The sequence below is a fragment of the Muscardinus avellanarius genome, assembly GCF_963383645.1.
Source record: "Muscardinus avellanarius genome assembly, chromosome: 1".
NCBI lineage: Eukaryota > Metazoa > Chordata > Mammalia > Rodentia > Gliridae > Muscardinus > Muscardinus avellanarius.
In genome coordinates, this window is record NC_137786.1 from 126,325,761 (window position 1) to 126,340,243 (window position 14,483).

Below are 14,483 nucleotides of genomic sequence, written 5' to 3' on the forward strand. Positions count from 1 at the left end.
TATGTTAGCTTTATTCACATAAAGCGGATACTCACATCACTAATCTGCTTAAGGTAAATGAAAAGTACCTGGGAGGTGAAAGGAGTCAGGTAAGCAAGGCTCCTAATGATAGAATGCTCAAAGTATTATGACCTGTTCTTGTCTGAGAACAAGTCATGGAAAACTACAAAAATATGAGCAGTCTGAGGAATCTCAGAGCTTAGCAGGAAATCTTAAGTTTTTTCTAGATGTACCCACATATTAGAACAACCACAAAAGGCACATGAGGGGGCAAGGGCTGTCACTCAGTGGCACTGAGCTGGATGAGCATGTGTAATGCCCTGGGTGTGATCCCTAGAACCAGAGATGGGGTGAGGGACACAAAAAGCATGTTAGACTAGAACTGATAAACATAAAATTTAAATACTAAATAGAAGTCTTCTTAATGTTTTACTGCTCAGACATTTAGAACCCACAATATTGACTAGATTTAGCAATAAAAGTGAATTTGATATATAATCTTTCAGTAAAAAAAATTTACTACTGGCACCACCATACTGTGTGTGTGTGGGGGGGGGTATACTGGGGATGGAACTCAGGGGCATTCTACCTCTGAGCTATACCCCAAACACTATTTTATTTTTTTAATCTAGAAACAGGAGCTTACTAAGTTGCAGGAGGGCCTAAATTGCTGAGGCTGGCAAAGAATCTGCGATTTTCCTGTCTCAGCCTCCCAAGCACTGGGATTATAAGCTTACCATACATTTTGATAATTCATACACATAATAAGTCAGAATTCAGAACATAAACTTAGTTTTGGTGTTGAAGAGAAGATAGAAAAAAACTTTCCATGAGTTATAAAAATTTAGTAACAGGACATTTTGAATCTGAGTTTCATAGGTTAAATAGCAATCAATACTGAGTTGCCAACATTTAAATCCAGGACATTAAAAATGGTTGAAATAAGACCTACAAGAGCTATATGGAAGGATATAATCTGAATAACAAACACTCCATTCTGTTGCATCTCCCAAAAGCCTGAAAAAGGACGGCTGCATCTGTAAAAAACGCAAAATAAGACGAAAACTCTTCTCATTACCTCCACTGTGCCTGGAGGAATCTGTAAGCACCACTCCAAAATTGTTGTCTGTAGCCTCTGGGATGACAGGATGCTTAGGGATGCCCATAGGTGGGGAGGATGCCTGGGTATTTTTTGATGACGCTATTTTCTCTAGAAAGGTTAAAAAAGAAATACTTCAACATAAGACTTAACCGGTACATAAATAGGTACAAAATGATCTGCCACAGCACCTATATCTCACACTATATCGTAAAAATTGAAGTGATTTTGGGAACGATTGAAAAATTACTTTTTACTATTATCTTTCCGAGAAAGCTAAAGTGTGTCTCTCTTCATTATACTAACTTTGACACGTGGGAAAAGCAGCACAGTGAAAAAGCCAAACGGCCAGAGTGAAGGTTTTCACACTATTAACTCATTTTTTTCTTTTTACTGTACAGGTTTCTTAATTCTAAAACAAAGTTCATTATTTAAGACCTCTTGCTAGATTTTTCCACAGAAAAAAAGGTCACATTAAGTTGTAATAATTCAATGGGCAAAAAAATTGTTTTTTTTAAAACCTGAAATACATGCTTGTCTTTCCACATTTATAGGTCAAACTCTATAATTAACTCAGGACTAATGGTGAAAATAAACTAAAGAAAAATTAACTAAAGAAAATACTCATTATTTTTTGGCCAGACTTAGTAATTAGATGAAGGTGTCTTGTTAGAAAGTCAATAGACAATTTCTCTGAGGCAATCCTCAGACCTCCTTTCTATTACAGTGACAAACTAAAACACTTTTCCACGGGCTCTCAACTCGGCCTGCTGAAGTCCTTTGCTCATTTCCGGTGAGCCACAATGCCATCTTCACTGAAGCCATCCCTCATGGACCGCGCAGAGGAAGAAGTCCCTTCCCTTGTGCTCCTGTAGCAAGAAATCTTAGTCCTGGTCATGTGCTAAAATCCGTCCCCACTCCGTGCCTTCCTCCGGCCTGCCCACACCCCACAGCCAGAATCATCCTGGTGGACACATGCCCATCATATCACCCCTCTGTGCAAATGCTGCAGCTCTCCCCAGCTCACTCGGAGGCAACGCCAAAGTCCTGGCTAGGTCCACGGGGCGCTGTGTGACTTGGCCAGCTGCCGTCTCCCTGTGCACTGCTCCATTATGGCCTCCCCAGTGACCATGCTCCTGTTCCTATGGCCCCTGATATTCCTGGTTATACACCAAGGACATGCCACTGGGGCCTTGGCACTTGCCATTCTCTCTGCTGGGAATGTTCCTTCCCCAGAAATCCACATGGCTTTCTGCTTCCTTCCTTTAATCCTGCTAACCACTAACTGAGGACTTCCTTGGCCACTTGCTTAAATTATAACACCTCTCATATCAGCCCCCTAATTTATTTCTCTTTTTAATACCACCTTCTTAAAGGACCTATAACTTAGGTATAAGTCTCTTCCAACTAGAATATGATCTCCATGAGGGCTTGGAGTTTTATCTATTTTGTATACTACTCAACACATGAAGGAATTCAGTAAATATTAGCTGAACAGAATTAAATTCTGTCTTATTGGTATTTCAGTATACATCTTACTTTCCCTATCAAAGTATATGCTCCACTGAGATAGAAGGCTCTAGTCTTGATCACCTCTGTGTTCCCTGTATCAGCTATTCAAGTGCCTTGCATAGCACAAGCTCTCAAAAATATCTGCAGAATATTAGAGGGATGGAATAATAATACAACCACCCCACTGTGGAAAGAAGAAAAAAAAAGAAGCTATAATTAGCTTGCTTAGTACATTTATATCTAAGAATCTCTGCTACCCAAAAGGATTCTTACTAATAAACTGACCTCAAGACCGCCATTTCATCTCTCTGATGGAAAATTCTACTCACCTTTGCTGGTTCGAAAGGTGAGCATGGCTGGCTGTCCTTCACCTGCTGCACTTCTTGCCACCATCAAAACTTCATACAGACTAGAAGGCTCCAGTTCAGTTAAATGCAGCTCATTTTCACTTCCTGGGACTCGAACCGTGTGCCAGCTTCCCACCGCTCCAGCACCATCGTCCAGCTGCTCAAGAAAAACCCCAGAACAAAGGGAACCTCGCATGCAATCTGACAAAAACTAAAATTCATGTGACTCTAGAAGAGTTTTGGAAAGTGGTGTATCATTCACAGTAAAAGAGCCAATGCTCTCCACATCAAGAAATAAAAGGAATAAGCAAGTATGATGGTGCAAACTTGCAGTCCTCTAGCACTTGGGAGGCTGAGACGAGAGGATTACAAGTTCAAGGACACACTCAGCCACACAGCATGACTCTCAGCAAGCTAGTGAGACCCTGTTTCAAAACAAAAAATAAAATAGAGCTGGTGGTATATCCGGGAGGAAGAATGTCCCTGGTTTCAATCCCTAGTAATACCAAAAAAGAAAGAAAGAAAAAATATATATAAGAAGCAACTCCGGGATTCTCACTGAAAAAAGACTCTTGGCCCGAGTCCATTTTCTTTACCTGTAATGGGGCCAACACTTTTCTTACTGGACTAATGGAACATTAAAATAAGTATCTAATATTATGGGTGATACATAATACATATAAATTAAGATCATATATTAAACGTTTGTGTGTATATAAATTATATAATTACAGGTAATATATCTCTTGCATTCTTGCTTCATGTCGTGACATTGTCCAATATGTGTTGGAGGAAATAAAAGGAGATACAATCAGTTGTTTTTGGTTAACAAAACCAAGAGATAATATTGCACGGAGCATTTAGGGTGGATAAGATTACCAGCAAAACTTACTTTTCTCATCAAGAATCATCACATTAGAAACGGTGGGTAAGCTTCATCATAGCACCACATTAGTTTTTCTAGTCTTTAAAAATGAGATAGTAATTGACTAAATAAGTAATAGATATTAAAATGTCTCAGACAAAAAAAATGATTATTTTTTTTTTGGTGGTTGGGGTTCCTGGAAGCCCTTCTACCTCCGGGTTACACTCCCAGACTTATTTTTATATTTTTATTTGGAAACAGGGTCTCTTAGCCAGCGCGGCTGGCTTCAAACCTGTGCGATCCTCCTGTCTCTGCCTCCCAAGTGCGGGGATTACAAATGTGCGCCACCACGCCGGCTGAAAATGATCTAAATATCAGTACCTCTCCTTCCATTTTGTTTATTAGTAGTGTTGTTAAATGAAGAGGCATCTTTGTACTTTGCTTTAAGATGAGCCCATAGAAAACAAATATTATCTCGAGCATCGACAGAGTGAGTCCCAAGGTTTATAGAATAAATTAATAATGTAGGATTCTGATACAGTTAAGACAGCCTAAAATGCTAACAACTGTCAGCAATGCCAGAGGACTTCATTCAAACAGATGTTTCTTAAGAAAACAACTTCCTTATTTGCTTTATAAACCTGTATTCTACTATCTTAGTAAAGGACAGAATGACAATTTTAAAGTGGTTCACAGAGCTTGACACCCAAGGGATTAAAACATATGGTTTGATTTTAAAATGTTAAGTGGTTATGGAATGTTTAGAATACCAATTTGGGGAAAAACTGCTTATACTTCATTTTATGTATGTGTGGCAGGGGATGATAGTGGAGAGGGAACCCAGAAGCATTCTAGCTACAAGTTATACAACCAGCCCTATTTTATTTGTGTGTATGATAGTGGGGATTGAACCCAGGGGTATTTTACCTCCAGGCTCCATCCTCAGCCCAATGTTCTATTTTATTTTTAAAACAGGGTATAGTTGTTGAGGCCTTGCTAAGTTGCTGAGGCTGACCTTGAACCTGCAATCCTCCTGTCTCTGCCCCCCAAATACAGAGATTACTGGTGTGTGCTACCATGCTCTGCTATTCTTTGTTCTTCTGGCTTTTGTAAGCTTGGTCAATCCCACATGTTGAAGAAAATCTGTGACAAACTCACCATTCAGGAACACTGTTGCTCTGCTCCTTGCCCTTCCACAAGTGTAAAAGATAACAAGCACACATCATACAAACAGGGCCGCGATGCGAGGAGAGAAGTGACCAATGGGATGGCATTACCTTTCGATATTTCACAAAATAGGCGTTGATGGGCAGTCCGCCATCCTTCCCTGCCCTCCACACCAGGTTGTACGTGTCTGGACTGTGGGTCTGTGGGGGGCTCAGTATGATAGGGGCATCAGGGGCAGCGCTTCCGCTGGCATTCTTCTCTGACGCCGCCGCCATGGGAAATGAGCTCCGTGAGCCAGAGTCAGAAGCATCTTTTGGGTCTCTTTCATCATTCTGAGCAGCATCGGGAGGCGTGACTGTTTCCGGTTTTGTATTTGTTTCCAAAGGAACTACAAAGAGACAGAAGGGGTGGGGGGGGGGAGAGTGAGAGAAGATAGCTTCAAGAAACTCATTTCAGCACCTTCTACCCAGTTAGCAATATAACCGCCACACTGACATTATCAGCACTCATATCATTAGAACCCTAGAAGTTAAAACCAGTAACCCTTTATTTGTGACACCTAACATCTGGTAGCAATCGTCTGCTCATGGGAGGGCAGATGAATTGCTTGAAAAATTCAGCGCATGATGCCATAGTTGAGTGGCCTGAAGGTCTTCATTCTTCTTTTGCACTACCACTCCCTCTTTGGCAGTAACAATTTGCTAGTTTAACCTCAGAAGATTTTAACTGAAGAACAGTTGGGCTTCACCTCCGGCTGGTAAGTAAAACACAATGGGTAACACATTCCACTGGGAACTAGGTGATGGAGACAGTGAGAAAATGGTCAAAATTTAAGATCTTACCTACTGGATAGCTAATCTCCCAAGATAGTTTCAGAATTCACCCTTGCATGAAGCCCCTCCCACCCCAAGTCCAGGCATAAGTCTGGAAGAAGGCCTGGTGCTTCTATTTTCATTTGGGCTCTTGGGATCTAGCCGCCACAGAGATGCCCGAGATAGCCATGTCTAGAGATTAAATGGGGAGAGCTAGAGCGAGGGGATCCAGCCCTCCACATAGGTCCAAAATGTGAATGAAGCTACTCTAGCTGCTTCAGCTCTAGGGGACCTTTGGTTACAACTGCATTGTAGACCCAAGCACAGCCAGCAGAAAAACTGCCCAGCTGCATCTAATTAACCTCTAAAATAACAAGAGATAGTAAAATGTTGTAGTTTTATCACTAATCTTTTGGGGAGTCAGCTCTGTAGCAAGAAGCACCCCACCTAAAAGATACTTACCCTACACAACAATCTACCTTATAGGAAAAGGGAAGAAATGGAACAATACTAACACTGATAAAAGTATGGTGTGTATAGAATTGAAGGTTGGCTTAAAAAATACCAACCTAAAGACATAAAAATAAACAAGCTGACAAACCTTAATACTTACTACTAATAGCATACAGAATGTCCAAAGAAGGTAAAAATAATTTATTTGTACTGACAAAGAAATAAGCTTATATATCAAAAAAAGTATGGAGCACATGCTATGTGCCAAGCACTGTGCAAGATACTTAATAAGCATAATATAATTTAATTCCCAAAACATCACTCTCAGGTAAAAAGTAATACTTCCTAAGACTTTACAAATGAAGAAATTAGGGTTCTGAGACACTAACGGATAGCTATCAGAAGAATGTTAGAGGTGCAGCTGGGAAAAACTGCAAAGCCACTTATGAAAACAAATATATTACCAATATAATAAAGCCAAAGGGTGAAAGGTTGGTTCCTCTCTAGTGCTATTAAAACTGGCAACAAAAAGGTCTCCTATTATTTGCTTCTTTGTGGAGGAAATAATGTTAGAGCTACAGTGAGTCAGAGTCCTGGTAAAAGGTGGGTATGTTTGTAGGAGAACTACGACACTTCAGTAAAGAACCAACAAAAATAAAACAGACCAACAGCGTAAGGTCAGTTGTCTGTTAGTTTAAAAGAGAGAAAGGATGTCCCAGAAGCATTCTCCATCAACAAAAACAAGAAGCTAGTGAGAAAATACTGTAGAAGAAAACTAATTAAGTTCACTGAGACAACTTGAAAATACTGCTCCTGGAACAGTCGTGTTTACCTAGTGAGTCAGATGTGGAGTGGACGCTCAAGGCTGATCTGTGCCTGCTCTTGCAGAGGAATGGACCTCACAGCCTCAGATAATTAGCTGTGGCTTGGGGTGGTGGGGAAGGTCCTTTGTATCTTTAGTAGTTTCATGGATCCTTTGAGCAGCTCACCACTAGGAAGTGGTATTTGGCCACAGAAGAGTTCTTACACCACAGGCCTTAGTTTACACAGGGGCATGATTAAAAAAAAAAAAAAAAACAACTTCATGCTGCTTCATGCTGCAGCCTATCCACTACAAGAATATCAAAATTTAATTTCTCTTATTGGGGTGAAACATAACATTTCCACAATTGTTATTAAAAATTTAATCCAACAGTCCTCTGCTGCTCCCAATGGTATAATTTAGCCACTGAGAAGGCACAGATGCTCCTGGATTTTCAATGGTGTTTTTTTAGGTCCTAATAAACTCATGGTAAATTGAAAATATTGTTAAATTTAAAATGCACTTAACAGTCCTATCCTACTGAACACAGTAGCTAAGTAACACTGTATACCAGAGTAGTGGCTGTTGAGCTCAGGGCAGAATGGCTAGCTGGGAGCTGCAGCTCACTGCCCTTGACCAGCACTGCAGCAGAGCACGATACTTCTTATTACTAACCCAGAAAAAGACCAAGGTTCGAAGTACAGTTTCTGCTGAACACATATCACTTCCACACCATCTTAAAGTCAAAAATCTTAACTCGAACCATGGTAAGTTGGAGACTGTCAGTACTTTCAAAAGTATTCTCTTGTATTATCTCAACTTATCTGCAAAACTGTGTACTAAGTAAACTGGACTTCTTGCATTTTTAAGGTAAATTGTTTTTGAATTAGAAAAGAGACTGATAAAGCCATGGCAAAGTAAATGACTTTCACGACTGAGTTTCAACTAATTAAATAGGGAAGACAACCACATCGTCTAGGATGTTCCCACTGTGACGGCTCAAACCAGCAACCCCCAGCCCACATGATGAAGAAAACCCAGGCCAGCTCCCATGTTAGTGTTGAACAGTTACAGCTCACTCTGCAAATATTTACATACCCAGAAACTCAGAAACCCAAGGTCTCTGGAAAGAAAAAAAGGGGAGAGGGTAGTAATCACTCTCTTGAACCATCTTACTCCTCCCTTCACAAGAATAAAGTAAATGACTAGATATGCTAAAAACTAATAAAGCTCATATTTCTATACAAATAAGTGGGTTGTTACGTATTGAGTTTTAATAAATCCAGCTGGGTGTGGTGGCGCACACTTCTAATCCCAGCACTCTGGAGGCTGAGACCGGAGGATCAAGTTTCACAGCCAGCTTCAGCTACTGCTTAGTGAGGCTCTTTGCAACTCAGTGAGACACTGTTTCAAAACAAAGAATAAAAAATAGGGCTGGGGGTGTAGCTCAGAGGTAGAATTCCCCTGGGTTCCATTTCCAGTATGGGGGGGGTATCCAGCTGGATCTTAAGAATTATTGTAGACCATACAAAGAGACATGTAGGTAGGCTGTAGCTGACGGTATGCTCATACACAAAAGTAGTATCTAAGAAGTGATTAGAATTATGTCTGGCAATAAAAAGCTTTCCATAAATACTATTAGGCTATGATTGTCGCTAGTGAGTTAATATCAAGTTATCCATTGTGGTGGTGTTTAGGGAAGGAGAAAAATCCTGGAGCAGGGAATATCTTAAAGATATTAACCTAAACAAGTTAACCTGTGTAACAACTTCTAAGGGCTTCTGCTTTCTGATATTTAAAATGAGAAAAGGTTAGACAAGATGTCCAGTTCCATCAGCTGTGACCATGATAACTATGTCTCCCTACACTGTATACCTGTATAAAATAATCATTCTTCTAAATTCTATCCAAACAGCTCCTTCTTTACACCTATCATACAGCTAACAATCTGGAGCAAAGGCACTCTTATTTTCACCTAGTGGAATAAATAAACATGTACACATAAATGTATATATATATATATATATATATGTATAAACTTATACAACACTCAACTACCTTTTTGCATGAGATTTTTTTATGGTTAATAAAATCATAACTATTCCTTCCATCACTGTAAAACCACAACAATGGATATCTATAATTTAATAATTAAATTGAAAGAGACATAACCTAAATCTAGGTATTTATGGAAATTTTCTATTATCAGACACGATTCTAAGTATTTTACATGGATTGGCTCCTGTAATTTTCACTTCTCCCCTGTAAGCATGGCATCTTCACTATACTTGTTGCACAGAGGAAGAAACAGGAGCATAGAGCTCTGGACAGCAAAGCCAGGATTCCAACACAGCCTGCATGCTCCTCCTCCCACGACTGCTCCCTCTCACATTCATGAAGCAGCCCAAGGTAGTCCTTGGCCTTCCCACTTCTCTTCCAACCCCTAGCTCCATCAAGAGTTAGAAGGTCCTTGCTTGCATGTGAAAAGAAACAGGATTGCAAACATCCAACTCTGTCTACCACACACATTACTCTTCTTCCAAAGACCACACTCACGGGCCCCTCTTGTGGCGCAAGGGTGCCTACATTCTGATAGTGTGGTCTCTGCTGTGGCGGATAACCAGAAACACCCATGTGGAACCAGGCTGTGAACTAATTAAAGCAGGAATTCTAGAGCTGGAGACCTGTTATCCAGGGGAAGAATGTGAACAGCAGGATCATGATAAGCACGGACCTTGACCCCATGGGCTCTTTGTCCATGGGCCCTGAGGATCCAGACAAAGGGCCACGTGAGCCCTCCAACTCAGAGGCCTAGGGCAGGGACCCCAGTCGCCTACCACTAAAGGCAGAACTATCCAGTGTGCCTCTCACAAAACAAATACAGCAACAATCCACCCAAATGACCAGTTGTGCGGGAATGCTACTCTAAATGCCCACTGATCTAAGATCTGAGTTTGAATTAAGTCAACTTTAATTTTCAATAAAATTGATATTCTATATGCCTATATTTAAAAATCATATAGTTATCACCACAAAAATCAGTAGAATATAAGCAATTATTACACATCTCACTAGAAAAAATTTTGATTAGGTTAAAGAAAATAAACACATACAGATATTATCCAATGGAACCATAAGTCTGCATTCTCAGTGAAAACCAAAACCATAGACTTTGAATCCCATACTTATCAAGGGCTAAAAAAAAAAAAAAAAAATGCCTGCAGTAACAATTTCAGTATCTTAGAAAACCAAAAGCATTACTCCCAAAGTCAAATTATACTTTGAGTTTGCTCCCAAATAAGAACCTTCTATTTGACAAGCATACCCTTAAACAACGCATCAGAAATGAACACAAAGGTTTGTCTGATTCATATATTGCAAAATGCAGATCTATATTACACTATCATGGGAAAAAATACAGGCATTTGGAAATTGCAGCATTCATTAAAATAACATTTACTTGTTTGTTTGTTTATTTATTTGTGGTACTGGGGGTAGGAACACAGGAGCTTTTCTACCTCGGGGCTATACTCCCAGACCTATTTTATAATTTTTTTGGAAACAGGGTCTCACTCAGTAGCTGAGGCTGGCTTCGAACCTGCGCAATCCTCCTGTCTCAGCCTCCCAAGCGCGGGGATTACAAGTGTGCGCCACCACACTCGGCTAAAATAACTTCTTAAATCACCTATTCTCTGACTAGAAAAGGACATTATGCAACTGAGGAGACATACAAATGCCAACTCACCAACTGTGAGAAATGCTTCTGCCTGTGCAGTGCCATGATCGTTCAGAGCTTCACAGATGTATTTCCCAGCATGTTTCTCAGAAACGGCCTGAATAGAGAGAGAGCTGGAGCCAGCTCGGGACATGATGAAATAGACAGGATCCAAGTCAAGGCCCCCAGGTCTTAGTAAGTGTGACTTCCGGGATTTAGACCGAAGGACTTGAGATGGGTGGCTGGTTATCAATCCTTGGCCGCCATACCAGCGAATGACAGGAACTGGCACTCCAGTAGCATTGCAGGACAAAGTAACAAAGTCTCCACCGACCACCTTTGCACTTGCTGGTGCTGTGATTATGACTGGCTTAAATCCTTGGTCTATTAAAAACAAAAGCCATTCACATACCAAAGATTAGAAACATTGCTAGTCTCCATGCTGCAAAATAATTTCATCCTACTAAAGAAGTAAGGGGTTAGAAGACACCTCCCTTCTTGCTAATTCCTTTCTTAATTTTCGACAAGTAAAACTGTCAATAAATAGTAGCGTTTTTCATAGTTTTGGGCTCCTAGACAATACCTACATAGATTTTCCTGTCCTTCAGAAAGAAAAAAAAAAAACATGCAAAGAAGTCTACTGAGCACTTTCCAATAGGTATACTGTACCTATCTGACCACTATACCTATCTGACCAGATAAAATCTTCGACCTTAACATGAAAAAAATGTAAAGAAGTATATAACACTAAATAATATTCCTTCAAGAAATGTGAGTTCTGGAGGGGATCTGACTATAAAAAGCTTGGAGGGACTGTTTTAAATAAAAATTAATACACTATCCCTTATCATTCACATGAACAACACTTTGTTGCTAAAGTGTCACCAAGTCTTCTTTTGGTCCTAGTTTCCTATGGAAGTCGAACACCATGGAATATTGATTAACACGTGTTTATCTTTTTTCTTTAGACTAATTTCTCAGGCCTGATAAAACCAACCCACACTGGACTTGATCTTATCAGGTTTCTAAATTTTTGGCACATGAGTGTAAAATGCTACCTCACTAGTGAAAACCTGTGTTTCCCTGAGTACTAATTAAATTGAACATCTTTTTTATATGTTTATGTGCCAATCCTATTTTCTTTTCCTGTGATACGCCTTTTTTCAAATTTCCTAGGTCATTTATCTTTTTTGTAAAATGGTTCAGAGTTCTTTGTATATAATAAGTACGGTTGTTTTGCAAAGTTATGTATGTTGCTATTATCTTTCCCTAGTTTATTACTTCTCTTTACATTTTAAAGTATCTTTTAATAATGAGGATGATTTCATTTCAATGTAGTCATATCTTTGTAATTTCCTTTTTATAATGTCTTGTTAAAATCAATATTAAGCATACAGAAATTCTCTAACATATTCTTCAAAAATATTTTCAATTTAGCTTTCATATTTAGGTCTTTAACACAATGGGAATTTACCTTTGTATACCATGTGGGTTAAATTTAATTTAATTTTTCTTCATTTTGATAACCACTGATCCCACATCAAAACTTGAAACAGATATCCTCCCCCGTGTATATCCTGCTGATATACATGGCAGCTCAGTCAACTACTATATGCAAACATGTTTCTGGCAGAGTCTATTTGTTCCTGCACTAATACAACACTTTTTAAGTTACTATTAAGTTTAAAGGAAGTCTTCTATGTTCCTTCTCTTCTTTAGAGTGCCTAAGCTATTCTAGGTTTTCTGACTGTATACATTTTAGAATCAGTTTCTAAAAGTCCTCAAACTATTCTGATATTTTAATTGGAATAACATGAATCTACAGAAATTTTTCTGAAATACCAGACAGGAAGTGGTATGTCTTTCTATATAGTTGTATCTGCTTTAATGTTGCTAATATAAAATACAATTTTTTTGCCAGGTGTGGTGGTGCACATTTGTAATCCCCACTCTTGGGAGGCGGAGACAGGAGGATCGCGCAGGTTCAAAGCCAGCCTTACTGGCTTAAGAGACCCTGTTTCCAAATAAAAATACAAAATCGGTCTGGGAGTATAGCCTGGAGGTAGAAGGGTTTCCAGGAACCCCAGTACCACCAATTATTCATTCATATATATACACACACACACACACACACACACGTATGTGTGTGTGTGTGTGTGTGTGTGTGTGTGTGTGTGTGTGTGTGATTTTTATTTATTTATTTATTTGGTGGTACTGGGGTTCCTGGAAGCCCTTCTACCTCTGGGATACACTCCCACGGGCTACACTCCCAGACCTATTTTTTTGCTTTTTATGTGAAAACAGGGTCTCTTAAGCCAGAGAGGCTGGCTCCGAACCAGCGCGATCCTCCTGTCTCCACCTCCCAAGAGCGGGAATTACAAGCATGCGCCACCACGCCCGGCTTAATTTTTATTTTTTAAAAATGATTTTAAATGGCATTTTCTGCTTATTATTTGCATATAAAAAGGAAACTGGTTCGGGTGTATTGGCCCTGTTCCTTGGGCCTGTGATGGATGGTACATCAAGAAGAAGCACGGGGTGGAGGAGATGCCTCCACCTGGGATTGAATTAAAGGTGTCTTACCACCAAGATATTCCCCCAGACCTTTTTATATTTCATTTTGAGGCAGGGTCTATTTACATTGCTGAGTCTGGCCTCAAACTTGTGATGCTCCTGCCAGAGCCTCCCAAGAAGCACCTGGCTAAATGTTATTATTTGTAATAATAACAACATCTAGCAAATTATTTGGAAGTCTGTGATGGCAATCATGTCAGTTGTAAATTAGTAACAGTTTGGGTTCTTTCTTACTTCTTTTTATTTCTTTCTATTCTGGTTAAGATCTCCAATATAATGATGACTTAAATAGATTTTAAAGGGAGTGCTTCTTATATTTCACCATTAAAAGTGACGTTTCAGCCGGGTATGATGGCACACACTTGTAATTCCAGTACTTGGGAGGCTGAGACAAGAGGATCCCAGGTTCACAGCCAGCCGCAGCTACTTAGTGAGGCCTCTGCAACTTAGTGAGACATTGTTTGAACATAAAAATTAAAAAATTAAAAAATAGGGCTAGGGTATAACTTGGAGGTAGAATGCCTGAGTTTAATCTCCAGAACCGCAAAAAAAAAAAAAAAACCCACAAAAGGTGATGTTTCATGCAAGTTCTTGTTAGATAGCTTTTTTTCAAATTAAGAAAGCTTCCTTCTATTTCATTTTTCAGAGTATTTAACATGGATACTGAATTATGCCCAATATCTCCAACCTCTAGTCACATAATCACTGTTTTTCTCCTTGATTCAAAACAATAGGGTGAAAGATCATTTAAATTTCTGATAGATTTCTGCTTGATCAAGAAGCACTTTATTTTTTATACATTCCTGGCTTGCTAATACTTTACTTAGGAATTTTATACCTCTACTCATAAAAAAGACTGACCTTTGATTTTCTTTTCTTGTACCATCCTTCTGTGATTCTGCAATCAAGACTGTGCTGCCTGGAAAATTTTCATCTTTCTCTGGGAGAGCTGTGTAATATTTGGAATGATCTGTTACTTGCAAGCTTGGTAGAGCTTCCATAAAACCATCTGGTCTGGTGTTTTCTTTGTGGGAAGATATTTTAACTTACTCAATTTCTTTCATATTTGTAGGACTAGTCAGGCTTTTTATTTAAGTCGGACTTGCTAAGTTATATGTTTCCTCAAAACTTGTCCTT

The 14,483-nt window shown here is 39.4% G+C and overlaps 1 protein-coding gene across 1 annotated transcript in view; it reads right to left on the reverse strand.

Moving 5' to 3' along the window:
• CDON (cell adhesion associated, oncogene regulated) overlaps positions 1-14,483 on the reverse strand; it is a gene marked incomplete at its 3' end in the record, with an annotated part of 66,468 nt that overhangs the window by 40,272 nt on the left and 11,713 nt on the right. Inside the window, exons 7-10 of the mRNA XM_080705262.1 lie at positions 10,803-11,156; positions 5,101-5,378; positions 2,941-3,115; positions 1,079-1,210 (exon numbers count right to left, since the gene is read on the reverse strand). Coding sequence (XP_080561388.1) covers positions 1,079-1,210; positions 2,941-3,115; positions 5,101-5,378; positions 10,803-11,156 — 939 coding nt within the window. The remainder of the gene's footprint in view (positions 1-1,078; positions 1,211-2,940; positions 3,116-5,100; positions 5,379-10,802; positions 11,157-14,483) is intronic.